Source organism: Vulpes lagopus, chromosome 7 (genome assembly GCF_018345385.1).
Source record: "Vulpes lagopus strain Blue_001 chromosome 7, ASM1834538v1, whole genome shotgun sequence".
Classification (NCBI taxonomy): domain Eukaryota; kingdom Metazoa; phylum Chordata; class Mammalia; order Carnivora; family Canidae; genus Vulpes; species Vulpes lagopus.
This window is the reverse complement of record NC_054830.1, coordinates 26,070,869-26,084,300: the sequence shown is the minus strand read 5'-3', so window position 1 is coordinate 26,084,300 and position 13,432 is coordinate 26,070,869. Positions and strand designations below refer to the sequence as shown.

General features: G+C 42.0%; 1 protein-coding gene across 5 annotated transcripts in view; it reads right to left on the bottom strand.

Annotated features, from left to right (window-relative positions):
• Window positions 1-299: 299 nt before the first annotated feature.
• The window catches only part of KCTD6 (potassium channel tetramerization domain containing 6), a 42,575-nt gene continuing 29,442 nt past the window's right edge, over window positions 300-13,432 (bottom strand). For 2 of the 5 annotated variants that reach the window (XM_041762237.1, XM_041762235.1), the window contains 2 exons: window positions 3,047-3,116; window positions 300-1,708 (listed from right to left, as the gene is read on the bottom strand). In XM_041762237.1, coding sequence (XP_041618171.1) covers window positions 1,022-1,708; window positions 3,047-3,073 — 714 coding nt within the window. In that variant the 5' untranslated portion in view covers window positions 3,074-3,116 and the 3' untranslated portion in view covers window positions 300-1,021. Of the gene's footprint in view, window positions 1,709-3,046; window positions 3,117-8,932; window positions 8,952-9,075; window positions 9,452-9,642; window positions 10,057-13,432 lie in introns of those variants that run through there. The other 3 variants (XM_041762236.1, XM_041762239.1, XM_041762234.1) reach the window with 3 other exon arrangements.

Here is a 13,432-nt window from a genome sequence, read left to right as displayed (position 1 = left end):
TCCTGAAGAAAAATCTTCAACGTAAGTCCTATTTGAAAAAAAAAAATTATCAAATTGTTTGATTCCCTGTTTGAATATGCACTCTTTTAGACAAGATGATTAATTCCATCCATTCCTGCTCCAGTAACACGGTAGATTCTATAAACTGCCTCCTCAGGTTCTACTGAGTCCTCTGGAGTCAAATACAAAGGTGTTATAAGCAGGATATACTGGGACATAAACCAAACAATACATACTTTAGGCAAGAAATATGATGTCCCCCCCCCATAAGTAATAATAATCAACAAATACAAACCTAATTTTCATATTTCATTTTTTATTAGTTTTTTTTTTTTCTTCTGGTAGACAGTACACTTGGGAATTATACTGCACCAGGCATAAGAAGTAAGAGTTCTACCACAGGGACATTTTGTATTCAGAATCCAATATAAATATTTCTAGTCAGACATTTCCATGGCTACAGATATTTGGTTGCTTGATTTATATGCATAGAAAGAAACAGTTGTCATAACTGTAAAAAGCAGTACTTAACAAGTACTTTTAAATGATTGGAACAGTTTTCCTTTAATATTACAATACTTCTTATTGGTTTGGAAACTAGGTCACCCTACATGATGTTTTGATTTTTCTCAAAGGCATCATGAATACTCTGTTATTCTTTCATTCCTGCATTTTTAGCCTTCTAGTTGAGTTAGGGACCATTTAATCAGAAATCATTGTAGCACTGTAATAAAAAAAGCTCTGTTAAGAGTAGATTATATACCATAATGATTTTCATACTTCTTTTTATAAAAAAGGTATCTGGAGGCTCCAAACAGGCACATGCATACTCAAGGTAAAAGGAACAAAACATAGAGGAGTCTGCTAACGCACAAAACTTCCTTCTGGTCCTCAATGCCTTCAAATAAATACAAATATTAAAAAAAAAAAAAAAAATCCCACACTGTGATTTAAAAAAAAAAAAAAGTCTCTTCCATGTCCTGGAGAGTGAGTTTCCAGGAACTTCTCCCAGGCTTAGAGATCAGTCATCGGTCTTCCGGGCCAGCCTACAGAAAGTCCAGTTGTGCTCCACTGTGTTCTCGTTGGCCCGCTCACTCATGTGATGCACTCGAGTGTTGCGGATCGTGAAACCTTGTTTCGTAATGTATTCCATCAGGTGGACCCGGAGAGAAACTTCCTGGTGATAATCACAGGGTCCAAAAGTAAAGGAAACCTGGCAATCTCTGGTGTCCATCATATGCTTATTCCACTTCGTGAAATAGTTTGAGATACCTTCTAGTAAGGAATGGACCTTGGTGGTGATGGTTAATTGGGTTATGATGACAGCTACTGGATTGGAGTACTTAGAAAGCTTCCGAGTGCTAGATAATTCCACAACCTCTTCAAAAGTATCCATAGGATACAAAGGCTTAGGGTCATTGAGACACTGAATCAAGGGCTCAATCTGATAAAAATCTGCTTCTTTCCGAAGCAGATCAAATTCCTTAAAATCCAAAGGTAAGGTCAATTCTGAAGTTCTTAAGAAGTTGAGAACATATCGGAAAAGAGGTCCATCTCGATCAATGAAGTAATTGCCTTGAGGGTCTCGAGCTGTGGGGAAGTCCCCCCCAAACATAGCTCCAAGCATGGAATCCGGGTAACGCGTCAGTGTGGTCAGAGACGTTGTATACAAGTGTCCACCTACATTTAACGTGACTGGGTCAGTCATCTGAAATTTTTAAAAAATGATCAGTCATCTGAAATCTCTTAAATCCTAACTTTGACAAATTAAAAAAATTAATAGTATCAAGCAAAAGATTCCTTCAGGCTATAATGTATTTAGCAGTCCTATAATACAAAATAGCTTTACTATCAATGATAAACCTACCCAGATAAAGGGATCTAATACTTTCTTTCAATAGGAAAAGGGTAAATCTAATTAATTAAAACCTTACACTAAAAAAGAAGAGCATGACTTCCAAAGCCATTTAATTTCCGGTCCAATACCTATAGAGAAGTTTTTAGGTCAGATTATACTATGGGAAGAGAAAAGCCAAGCTAAAATATACCCATATAAGTTTTTTTCTGATTAAAAGAAAAGAGAATTTCCTTTTTCTTAATTCAATTTAACACAAAAGAGGATAAAAATGATTTGATAATTTAAAGATATCTACTTTCAATACTTCTTTCATTTTTCCCACTAAAAAAAGGGGGACAAATCATAAAATTTATTTTAAAAATAAAAATTAGTGCAGACCTACTCTTTATAATTTCTCCATGGAAAATACAGTGCCAAATACTAACATAACAATATACTAGTCAACACAATCTTATATACCCAAAGGCTAACAGCAGCTTTCAAATTTTATAATCTGATACTGTATTCACTTTTGTAACATTAATGTTGCAATCTGGCTTTTAATTTTGAAAAGCTAGCTTCTCTACATAATACCTACCTTCCCTTTTAGAAATTATATTTAAGAAAAAAATAAAAATAAAGACAGATGGACTCCAAGTACTAGACAAGTGAAATATTTCTTTGATTAAAGGATAAGTAAAAAAAAAAAAAAAAAAAAAAAAGGATAAGTAAAATAGGAAGACCAGCACATTCAAAAAAAAAGTACAAGTGGGAAAAGAAAAAAAAAAGTACAAGTGGGAGAAGTGGCAACTTCTCAAACTTCAACTTTCCTAACACAAGAAAAATCCTCTGTACCATTACCTACTAGACCATTTTAAAGTTACTACTCTATGTAGGGTTTTAAGAGTGACATACTTTGAAGACCTTTAAATTATTATGATCTCTCTCAAGTAAGTGATTATAAAAAGTCACTTAGAGAGCTCATATGGACTTTGCTTACACAAAAAGACCAAACTAAACAAAAACACCCCAAAAATAAACTCATTAAGAGGGGAGAGGGTGTTTTTTTTTGGGGGGGGAGAGAGGGTGTTATACTAATTTATAACTTTCATTCTTTTAAGATGCATTATACCTAAGAATACAGAAGAAGGGGGAAAGACACAAAAATTATTGGCCAGCCTTCAAAATGCATCTGCAAAAGCATCTCACCATATAGCCCCAGTCTCCATTATCCATCTGCTCCAGCGCTGCGTCTTGGGGAGCCCAGGTTCCAGGGAAACTTGGGGGGAGAAAAAGACATATGACAGAGCATGTAACTACGAAAACAGAATGATTCTTCCACCCAAAAGAGCAGGCCAAGCATCGGGTAACTAGTCATCTTCACTCAACCAAAACTGGCTACAGGGCAAAGACCTGGAGAGGATAGCATTCCTCTAAGACTGTCTACGCATGCCTAAGAGATTGACGATCTTTAGAGAAAAAAAATTATCCCATGCTTAGGGAAGGAGAAGGAGCCCAGTAAGTACACCAGTCATTCAATTTCTACCTATCCTTTCTCCCTCTGCCTGTGTCTCTGCCTCTCTCTCTCATGAACAAATAAATAAATCTGTAAAAAAAAAAAAAAAAAAAAAAAATTCTACCTACCCTCTCTGGTAATTCAATTTTTAGAATTTCTACAGGAGAACATTACGGTTAACTGTACAAGCTTATCCTGGTGCAAACCTACAATGATCCTTATCAAAAAGGTGACTTAAGGAAAGGGAGAAAGAGAACTCTTTTTCATCCATTTCAGCTACACAACCAAACATCTCAGTAAAAGCATTAAAAGTCATAAACCTCCCAAGACACCAGTATACTTTCCAAGAGAAATACATCAGAATGGTATTTCTTTTATAACATTAAAAAACACTAATTATGCTTTTAATAACGATAGATTTCATTTTGTACAATAATCAAAACAAATAGAAAACAATTTAAATGCCAAATCATTAGAGCACAATTTGGGACAAAAAGAACCTTAGAAATCTGGTTGCCAGTCATTCAGCCGGCATTTATGGAGAGCCAGCCTGAAGACATTGATAAACACCCAGATACTAATGATGCCAGTTTGAATTTATTTTTATCTACAATTCAAAAGCACTTAAACACTTTCCCAGCTACAGAATTGCTTTAGTCAGTCCCCTCTCACACACTTCATTCTCCAAATCAACCAGCAAAGCAAACTGCAGAGCAAATTTCAAAAGCTCTGGCAAGAGACAGTAAGAAACGTGAACTTATCGGTATTTATCCAGGAAAAGCACTGGCTTTTTATATGGTCTTTGAACAAATTCACTTTTCCCACTTTTAGAGAAATCTGGCACACTATTCCCAGAACAGGCCCTGGCTACAGAAGATCACAAAGGCTCTTTCTCAAAAAGGTCACTCAGGCATGTAGAGAACATTTGCATAGCACAGCATGGGCTGAAATCAGAGCCTGAAGCGTCTATTTTTCCACCTTGCACATTCTTCAAAGAAAACAAGCTAAAATGTGGACCAGACAACGTGCCGTCAGGTTTAATTCTCCATACTCAGCAGCTGGATATAGATAGACCTCCACATGCTATAGGGTGAGAAATAGAACAAATGTCAAATTCAGGGGGGTTATGACAACCTTTCATTCCTCTGACTTGCTTCATAGTATTTGAAGTAAACAGAATCAAGAAAACAGGCTTTACCAATTTATATTATGAACATCTGATTCAGTTACTGATACAACAGAAAGATCTGTAACTGAGCAATTTAAAAGGCCAGTCATCCGAAAGTTCTGGAAATAGGCTCATCTTTGGTATCTTCCCATCACCCAAAGTATTCATTCCTGACAGCCTCAAAAATAATTCAACCAACATTTATTAAAGGTCAACGGGGTGGGTGGACGATGTGCAATGTAGAGACACAAAAATAAGAAAACAATCTTTGCCTTCATGGAGCTTTCTATCTGTGAAGAAAAACAACATGCAACAACTGTACAGAAAAGTGCTACATAATGGATGGACTAGCAGAGGCCTTCAGGAAGATAAAACAAGAACACTTCCAAGTGGGCGACTTCAGGAAGAGCTCACTCAGGAGAACTCTGCAGGAATATCTGGACAACCTGAGAGAAGGGATTCCAAAATTTAAATAAAAAGATATTCTAAAATTTAAATAAATTTTCTCCCACAACATTCCTGATACAATAATCAGTGCATGAATTACCATCCCCATTTCAGAGATGCAAAATAGAAAAAAAAGCAGATTAAATGACTTGCTCAAGTTCCCACAGTTTGGAAAGTAACGGACTAAGAACTTGGATTTTCTGGGATGCCTGGGTGGCTCAGTGGTTGGGCATCTGCCTTTGGCTCAGGGCGTGATCCTGGGGTCCAGGGATCGGGATAGGGTCCGCATCAGGCTTCTTGCATGGAGCCTGCTACTCCTTTTGCCTGTGTGTCTGCCTCTCCTTCTCTGTGTCTCTCATGAATAAATATATAAATCTTTAACCAAAAAAAAAAAAAAAAAAAAAGAAGATCTTGGATTTTCTGATAACTAGTCTAGATCTTTCTATAAATCCCCTCTTTGGGTGGAAATTGAAAGAACAGAATCCAGGAAACAAGAAACTGAAAGGATTAACTATAAACTCCCTAGCAGGTGGATTTTATTTATAAATAAATTTAATAGTAACTAAGTCTAAGTGAGCAGTCACAATGGGCTTGTAAAAATTCCCCTGAGGCAAAAAAGCAAGCACCTACTCACAAGCACCCCTGTCTCAAGTAAAGAACTCCAATCCATGAATATCCAAATGGTTAAATGAGAACTGGGTGACCAAAGACAAAGGAAAAAAACAGACATCATCAATGTTACAGGTGTTATGCAAGGTCTGTCCACTATTAATCCTTTTCTCCCCCCTTTTCTACTGCTAAACCAAAATAAGATAACTTCTTAAACAATCATAAAAAGAAAATTAGATGACTTGGAGTCTGTTCCACAGCAAAAGCCCAGGTTCTGCTCCGATTCAAAGATGTAATGAAACCCAAGTTTAGTAATTCAAGAAATCAATTATGGGAATCTATATAAGTTCGTGTTTCTTTAAAAACACCCAAAAACCTCCCTACATTTGTGTATAAGATACAAATACTCAAAATAAAATGAAGTTACTATTAGTCATTTCCAATAACAATGACTAAACTGTCTTAAAAAACCAAACTGTTCACTAAAGAGCCCTCAGGGGAAAAAACAGTATTGATCAGTTTAAATTTTATCCCTACTCCTTACTTCTAAACATCCTCTATGGGGATGCTTAATGCTTAGATGCTGCAAGAAACAAACCAAAAAATAAGCAGATTCCTGGTCATCCAATAGCTGAATAATCAGCCTCTAAACTGATGACTATTAGGAACATCTCAGAGACAATACAGATGAATGAAATAAAACATAATCTGAAAGAATTTTTGGGATAGCGTCAATCTCTTCTACTAAATCATTTTTCAGAGCTGCTAACATTTAGAAAATGATTCATTTGCTTTTCATCTTCTCTCTCTTCTGGCACAGTCTCCAATAGAGGGTTTAATGAGAAGTTAAATGACCACAAGACAGGCAGCAGAAGGAAGATCTTGAAATGGGTATCAAATGGGCCTGTTTTACTTGATGAAGACAAAGAAAAATCTAATATTCCAGAAAATCTGCCAGGAATAGGGATTATGAGGGTAACAATGAAAAACTTATTTCTTTAAAGTGACTATCCTTACTAAAGATCATTTTAAACAACTGTAAATGCAACCAAGCACAATTATAAAGTTCAAAGAAAGGCTTCTGACCCTTGAAAATCAGTCCTACCTGAAAGTATCTCACCTACGGTACAAATAAAATTCTTGTGGAAACAACTGGCTGACCATTCCCAAAGAATATAAAACAGTGCTGAAAATTCACCCACACTTAAGCTTCAAAGGTTAATTATGACTAATGTGTAAATTCTGACAGCATAATGTTAGCAGATAATTAAGCGAAGGAAAACACACACTAAAGAATTTATAAAAGCCTTAAAAGAAACTGCTAACAATTTTCTAAACTAGCAAATCTGAAAAATCCACAATCCAACAAGTTAATAACTTACCTAAGAACCTAGACCATTCTCCTCATCACTGCAGAACTGCAAGCAATCAAGCTTTTGGTTATGATGAACTAATTCTACATAAATATTCTGGGTTTATCATTTCTGCTACAGACTAAAACTAAGCATTATCACAAGCAAAAGTCCTACTTCTATATAACAACTTATCCATCAGAAGGCACACCTCCAAACTCAGATAAATAATAAAAACCTGTAATTACTGCCTTCCCAAAGTTTCTAGGTAACCCCTGTAAAATGCTTTTCTACGGAAATCTTTGTGTCTGGCATTCAGAAAAGAAGACTCAATAAATTCCATCTATACATCCCTCAAAATTCCATTTGTATGGAATTCCTCAGTTCTTGAAACATAGGAGTTTGAAAATGAAATACTTTTTATAGGAACGAGTTCAGCGACATCTAAAGGAATCTTCTGGGTTAACATTCACATATAGGCTGACACAAGTAGCCAGGCACACAAGGAGAAAGTGATTATGGTGTTAGGGTGTCCTTACCAACACAAAAATAGATTGTTTTTTACTGAAATTAATTATTTTTTCTCCTTCCTCTCTCCATGTAGTCTAGAGGAAAGGAGGTCTAGGTTGAAAAAATGACCTTAATACTAAAGAGTTGTCACAAATAGCCACAAAATCAAAACATACCTCTTATCCTCAGTTTCTACAAAATAAAATAGTATAATACCACCTTCCCAATCATAATGATACCATACAGGCATAACACAAAGGAAACAACCGACCTACAGGGTCCTGGTCCTAAAAGATCAGGACTAGGGTTCTGAAGTCACATGCAAGCCAGTGCAGAGGAAAAGAGAACTGATGACCAGTGAGCCTCTGCATCCCACTCTACTCCTTTTATTCATCATGAGACCCCCGAGGAAATCCCTCTTTAAGTCCAGCTTCTTTGCGGAAAAAGAAAATAAGCAAGATCATGACTAGGAAACCATGTGCTAACTGGCAGGTATTAACACAAACGAGAAGATACTAGTGGTGGTAGCATAAACAAAATTTGGGTTGGTAAACTGAGAAACTTCAGAGTGTGAGCACGAGTAATTTGCAGCCCTGGCATGGAAACAGGAAAAAATATATGGGAGAAAAGGCCTCTTAGGTTGCTTCCAATCTCCCCGGGTCCTCCTTTCTCCAGAGCTCCAGAAGGGAGAATTAATTACAGGTAGAGGGGAGCAACCAGCTTTTATAGAGACCACCAGATATCTGAGCTCTTGATCACAGAAGGGACTTCTCTAAAGCATGACTCAGGATTATCTATAAGGTAAAGCCCCATCCAGATAAATATGCATATTCCATTTTAAAATAGACTCTAAATACCAAAATCCGAGATAATACTGAGGACCCATAGACGGATTCACCCTAGGATTCCTTTATGTACTAATGCCTTGAGTAAAACATGACTTGTGAAAATCTGAATCACACACATCTCGGGAATGGCACGGATGGCAGTCCTCACCAACTCAACCCTTCCTATCTATCGGCATCACATAAAATGAAATATTGGCATGGACCGGCAGTTCTCGACCAAAGAACAAGTTCTCTCCCAACTACCAACCCTGCAGATAAAACGATTTTTCCTTTTCCTTAGCTACATATTTGTTCATTTGAAAACATCAATCTTGGGATCGGGCCTGTGCTAACTGCTGTGCTAGTAGCTCTCTTCCTATTCTGAGATCGCGCCTGGGCATCTGTGGCAGGGGGGAAAAATAATAAATAAATAAATAAATAAATAGGTAGATAGATAAATAAATTAAATAAATAAACAAATAAGCGAGCAAGCCAGCCAGCCAAGGGGGAAAAAGGGTAGGAGATCCCTGGGCCCACCCCAAACATTCTTGGCCAAGCCAGGTCACGGGGGGGGGGGGGGGGGGGGGGGGGGGCGCCTGTCACTCAAACCTCTTCTACCACAAAGTCCTAAAATCGGATTTTTATCAACTTGGTCCAGAACTATACTGGAACAGAAGAAACATGACAACTTCAGCAGAATATCCAAAGAGGATCCGTTTTGGTTTCTGCCGTCCCACAGCCTCAGGCACAGCCTCCACCGCCGCCAGCCCGGCAGGTGCCTCGGGGCTCCCCATCACCACGGTCCTCACCTCGGACGTCCACCACTGGAAACGCCAAGACACACACATCCGAGCCTAAGGGACTCTGCACTCACAGGGCCGTCTTGGGGGGCGGGGGGGGCAGAAAATGCCCTAGAGCTGGGTTCAGAAGCCCTGCCATAGCCCTTGAATTAGGGCAATTGGTGGCCAATAGGCGCCACCCCCTAAAACAATCCTTTTCGAGCAAAAGTCGATGTGTCCCGGTCCGGGCCATGCTTCGCTGCTGCCCCACAGCCGAAGACCCCCCCACCGCACCCCGGCCCGGGCGGGGGCACGAGATGCTCTCCGGGCCCGGGCGGGGGGCGCGCCCCGGCGACGCGAGCCCGGGGCCCCCGAAGCGCCCGGCCCCGCCCCAGCCCGGCCGCCCGGCCCCGGCCTCCGGCCCCCGGCCGCGGGCTCGTGCCAGCCCCGGAGCGCGCCGCCCCGGCTCCCCGCGGTGCCCTCGGCGCGGCCCGCCACCGCCCGGATCCCGGCCGCTCCGCGCGGGCTTCTCCTGTGGCCCGCCCTCCCGAGCCCCGGGCCCCCGGGCCCCCGAGCCCCGGGCCCGCCCCCACTCACTGCGCGGCGGCGGCGGCGGCGGCGGCGGCGGCCCGGCCCGGAGACGCGGCGGCCGGAGAGCGGGAGCGCGAGGACGAGCGAGCCTGCGCCCGGCGGCGGCGGCGGCGGCGGCGGCGGCGGTGGCGGCGGCAGAGCGGACGACTGAGCCCGCGCCCGGAGTTGCGGCTCCTGCCGCCCGGCGCGGGCGGCGCCTTCCCAGCAGAGCCGCGGCGCCGCAAGCGCGGGCGCCCCCTAACGGCGGCGCGGGCGGGAGGCCAGAGGGCCAAGAAGGCCGGAGGAGCTCAGCCGGGCGCAGCCGGGGCCCAGCGGTCAGGCTGGCTCCGCGGCAATCCCGAAGGCCCCGCCCCCGAAGCGCCGAGGCCCCGCCCACGAGCCCGCCCCCTGCGCCCCGCCCCCGCCGCAGTTTGGAGTCAGCCCAACCCCCCGCACTTCTCCCTGCGTCCTGCCACGCGGGTCCTCCCCGCTGTTCCTGTTGTCTCCCCAACACGTATGGGGCCCCGGCCGTGTACAGCCGCCACCAAGACGGAAGGGGGTCCTAATGGGAGGGGAAGGCAGGCAAGACTCAAGCAAACAGGCAGGAGACAAAATAATGACAAGTTGTAATTCTAAGTGCTGACAGTGAGCGAGAGGAGGGGCCTCTGCCTCACGCGGGGTGGCGGCCAGGACCTGGACGCCCAGCCGGTGGCCAGAGCACCTGGGGCGCGGGGGGGGGGGGGGAGCCACCCTGTGATATCGCCCATCTAGCCTGATGGGCAGGGTAGGGAAGGGCAGGCGGGGAGAAGGGCGGAGCTGGCTTCAGCAAAGAAAATGATCGGTGCAAAGGCCCTGAGGCTGGAAGCCTCAGGAAGAAGCTGGCCCTTGGTGAGGCTGGCACCAGTATTGTCCTCAGTCCACCACTACAGAAGCCAAGGTTGCAGAGGTTAGGGGATTACCTGAAGTCTCAGAGCTAACTGGTCGGCAGGCATAGACTCCTTCCAAATCCCATTCTATTCCCGCTAACCAGATCTCTGTCCCCGTTCAGGTAGGATCAGGTAAATGATGTTGGTTTTGTCCTTTTCCCTTCTCCACCAGGATGACCCCTGGCTCTAGGAACTCACCTGTGTTTCATGTATACATGTGCCTGGGTTGGCTCTGGAGTTAAACTGTTGGGGTTTTTTTAAAGATTTTATTTATTTAAAGAGCAGGGCAGGCATAAGGGGAAGCAGGGCCCCAGCAGAAAAAGGAGTCCAGTACTGGGCTCAATCCCAGGACCTGAGGATCAGGACCCAAGCGGAAGGTAGATGCCTAATTGACTGAGCCACCCAGGTACCTCTGGGGTTTAACTTTTATCAGCATGATCATCACAGTCATCTGATAATTTGGGTTTTCTCTGAAAACCCAAATGGATAGGTTAAATGAATGGCATATGCTTCATGAACATGATTTAGTGCTATATTATCATACTCAAAAAGACCAGATGAGGATACAGGAAAATACGTATGAAAATAAGCCATGCACAAAATGGTATATGTGGTATAATCCTAACTTTATATTTAAAAATACAAATATGGGATGCCTGGGTAGCTCAGTGATTGAGCATCTGCCTTTCACTCAGGGCATGATCCCAGGGTCTGGGATCGAGTCTCACATGGGCTCCTTGCAGAGAGCCTGCTTCTCTGTCTGTCTTTGCCTTTCTGTGTGTCTCTCATGAATAAATAAAAATAAATAAATAAATAAATAAATAAATAAATAAATAAATAAATAAATAAATAAAAATACAAATATACATAGACAAAAATTTTGAAGAAAATAGATCAAATCATTGATCATAGTTCTCCAGGTACTAGGATGGGAATGTTAGTGGTTTATTTTAATGTGCTTCTGAATTTTCTGTACTTTCTAGAATGCATAGGTAACTGAATTTATAATCAGAAAATATGATGAGTTTTTAGTTTTTACACAAGAAAAACAATACCAAAATTACCCAGCACTCAGATCTTCAGGATTTGGTGCACTGAAAATCCAGAACTGCCCCTTGGCATACCAGTGTCCTTAGAAGAGTTATTTCCCTTTATAAGGTTTCTGTTTCCTCAATTAAAAATAGAGGAATTAATTTTGTCAGTTTTCTCAGAACTATTCTCATGTATCTCTTGAAGTGTTTATTGCTATTATAAATTATATTTTCAAATCCATATTTTCTAATATATTGATGATTACTGAAATGTGGTTGGTTTTTATATAATAATCTTATATTCAGCAAACTTGAACTCTTTTTTTAATTCTAATAAGTTCATAGCCTCTCTTGAATTTTCTGTTAAATAATCATAGAGTCTGCAAGTAATTACATTTAGCATCTCCCTGTCCAGCCTTTATTTCCTGTCTCTTGTTTTTTTACTGCACTGACTAAAATCTTCAGCATGATGTTGAATAACAATGATGACAGTGGGGATTTCTATCTTGTTCTTGACTGTTTCTAATATGTTACCCTTAAAGATAGTGTTTGTCATAGATTTTTATTTTTATTTTTTTAAGATTTATTTATTTATTTATTTATGGTAGACAGAGAGAAAGGCAGAGACACAGGAGGAGGGAGAAGCAGGCTCCATGCCGGGAGCCCGACATGGGACTCGATTCAGGGACTCGATCCAGGGACTCCAGGACCGCGCCCTGGGCCAAAGGCAGGCGCTAAACCGCTGAGCCAACCAGGGATCCCTGTCATAGATTTTTAATAGATACCTTTTATGAGGGTAAGGAAGCACTATTCTGCTTTATTAGGAATGGGTGCTGTACTTTATCAAATATGATGTTTTTCCCCCTTATCCAATGGTGGATTTTGTTTTATTAAACTGTCCACACATTCCTGGAATCAACACACCTTTGGTGATGTGTTATTTTTTCAATATACTTCTAGGTTGCATTGCTAATATTTTATTTAGAGTTTTTGCATTCATATCTATGAATGAAATATGCCTGCTAATTTCCTCCCCTGTTCTCTCCTTGTCTGGTTTTGCTGTCACAGTTACAGGAGCTCAAAAAAATCAAAGATTGAGTATTAGGGCCCCTGGGTGGCTCAGTGGTTGAGCAACTGCCTTTGGCTCAGGTTGTGATCCTGGGGTCCTAGGACTGAGCCCCACATCAGGGTCCCTGCATGGAGCCTGCTTCTCCCTCTGCCTATGTCTCTGCCTCTCTCTCCATGTCTCTTATGAATAAATAAATAAATAAAATCTTTAAAAAAAAAAAAGATTGTCTATTCACTCTACAGCTTATATAAGACTGAGATTTTCTGTAGTTTGGATTTTCTATAGGGTTCTCCTGTAAACCATCTTGGTTTGGGAGTTGGGGGTGGAAAGTGTTTATACTGACACCCCAACCCACAATATTCAATCTGGCCTCAATCTCTCCACCTAAATAGCTCTTGTGGGGCCACCAGGAATCTCTGTTGCTGAATCTGAAAGATCCTCCTCAGATCTCCCTCACTCAGGCCTCCCTGTAGCGATACTGTGACCACATCCTCCAGGAGATAGCCTCTTCCTATGGCTTGTTCCAGTTTCCCTCCTTCCTCTCAGACTCATGGAGATGCTCCTCCTCTTGCTCTACCAGCCCCTTCTGCCCAGGTTTCTGGCCAAGGCCATCCTCTCCTGTCTACCCATTTCTGTGGACTGGCTCAGCCACCTCCACGGAGTCCATTATTATCTCTAAGCCAAAAGATTCCCAGATCAATACCTCCAGCCCCAGCCTCTCTCCTGAACTCGACCTACAGATGCTGCATATTCTATGGCCCCTACTATGTGCCAGGCACTGTGCTGAGTGT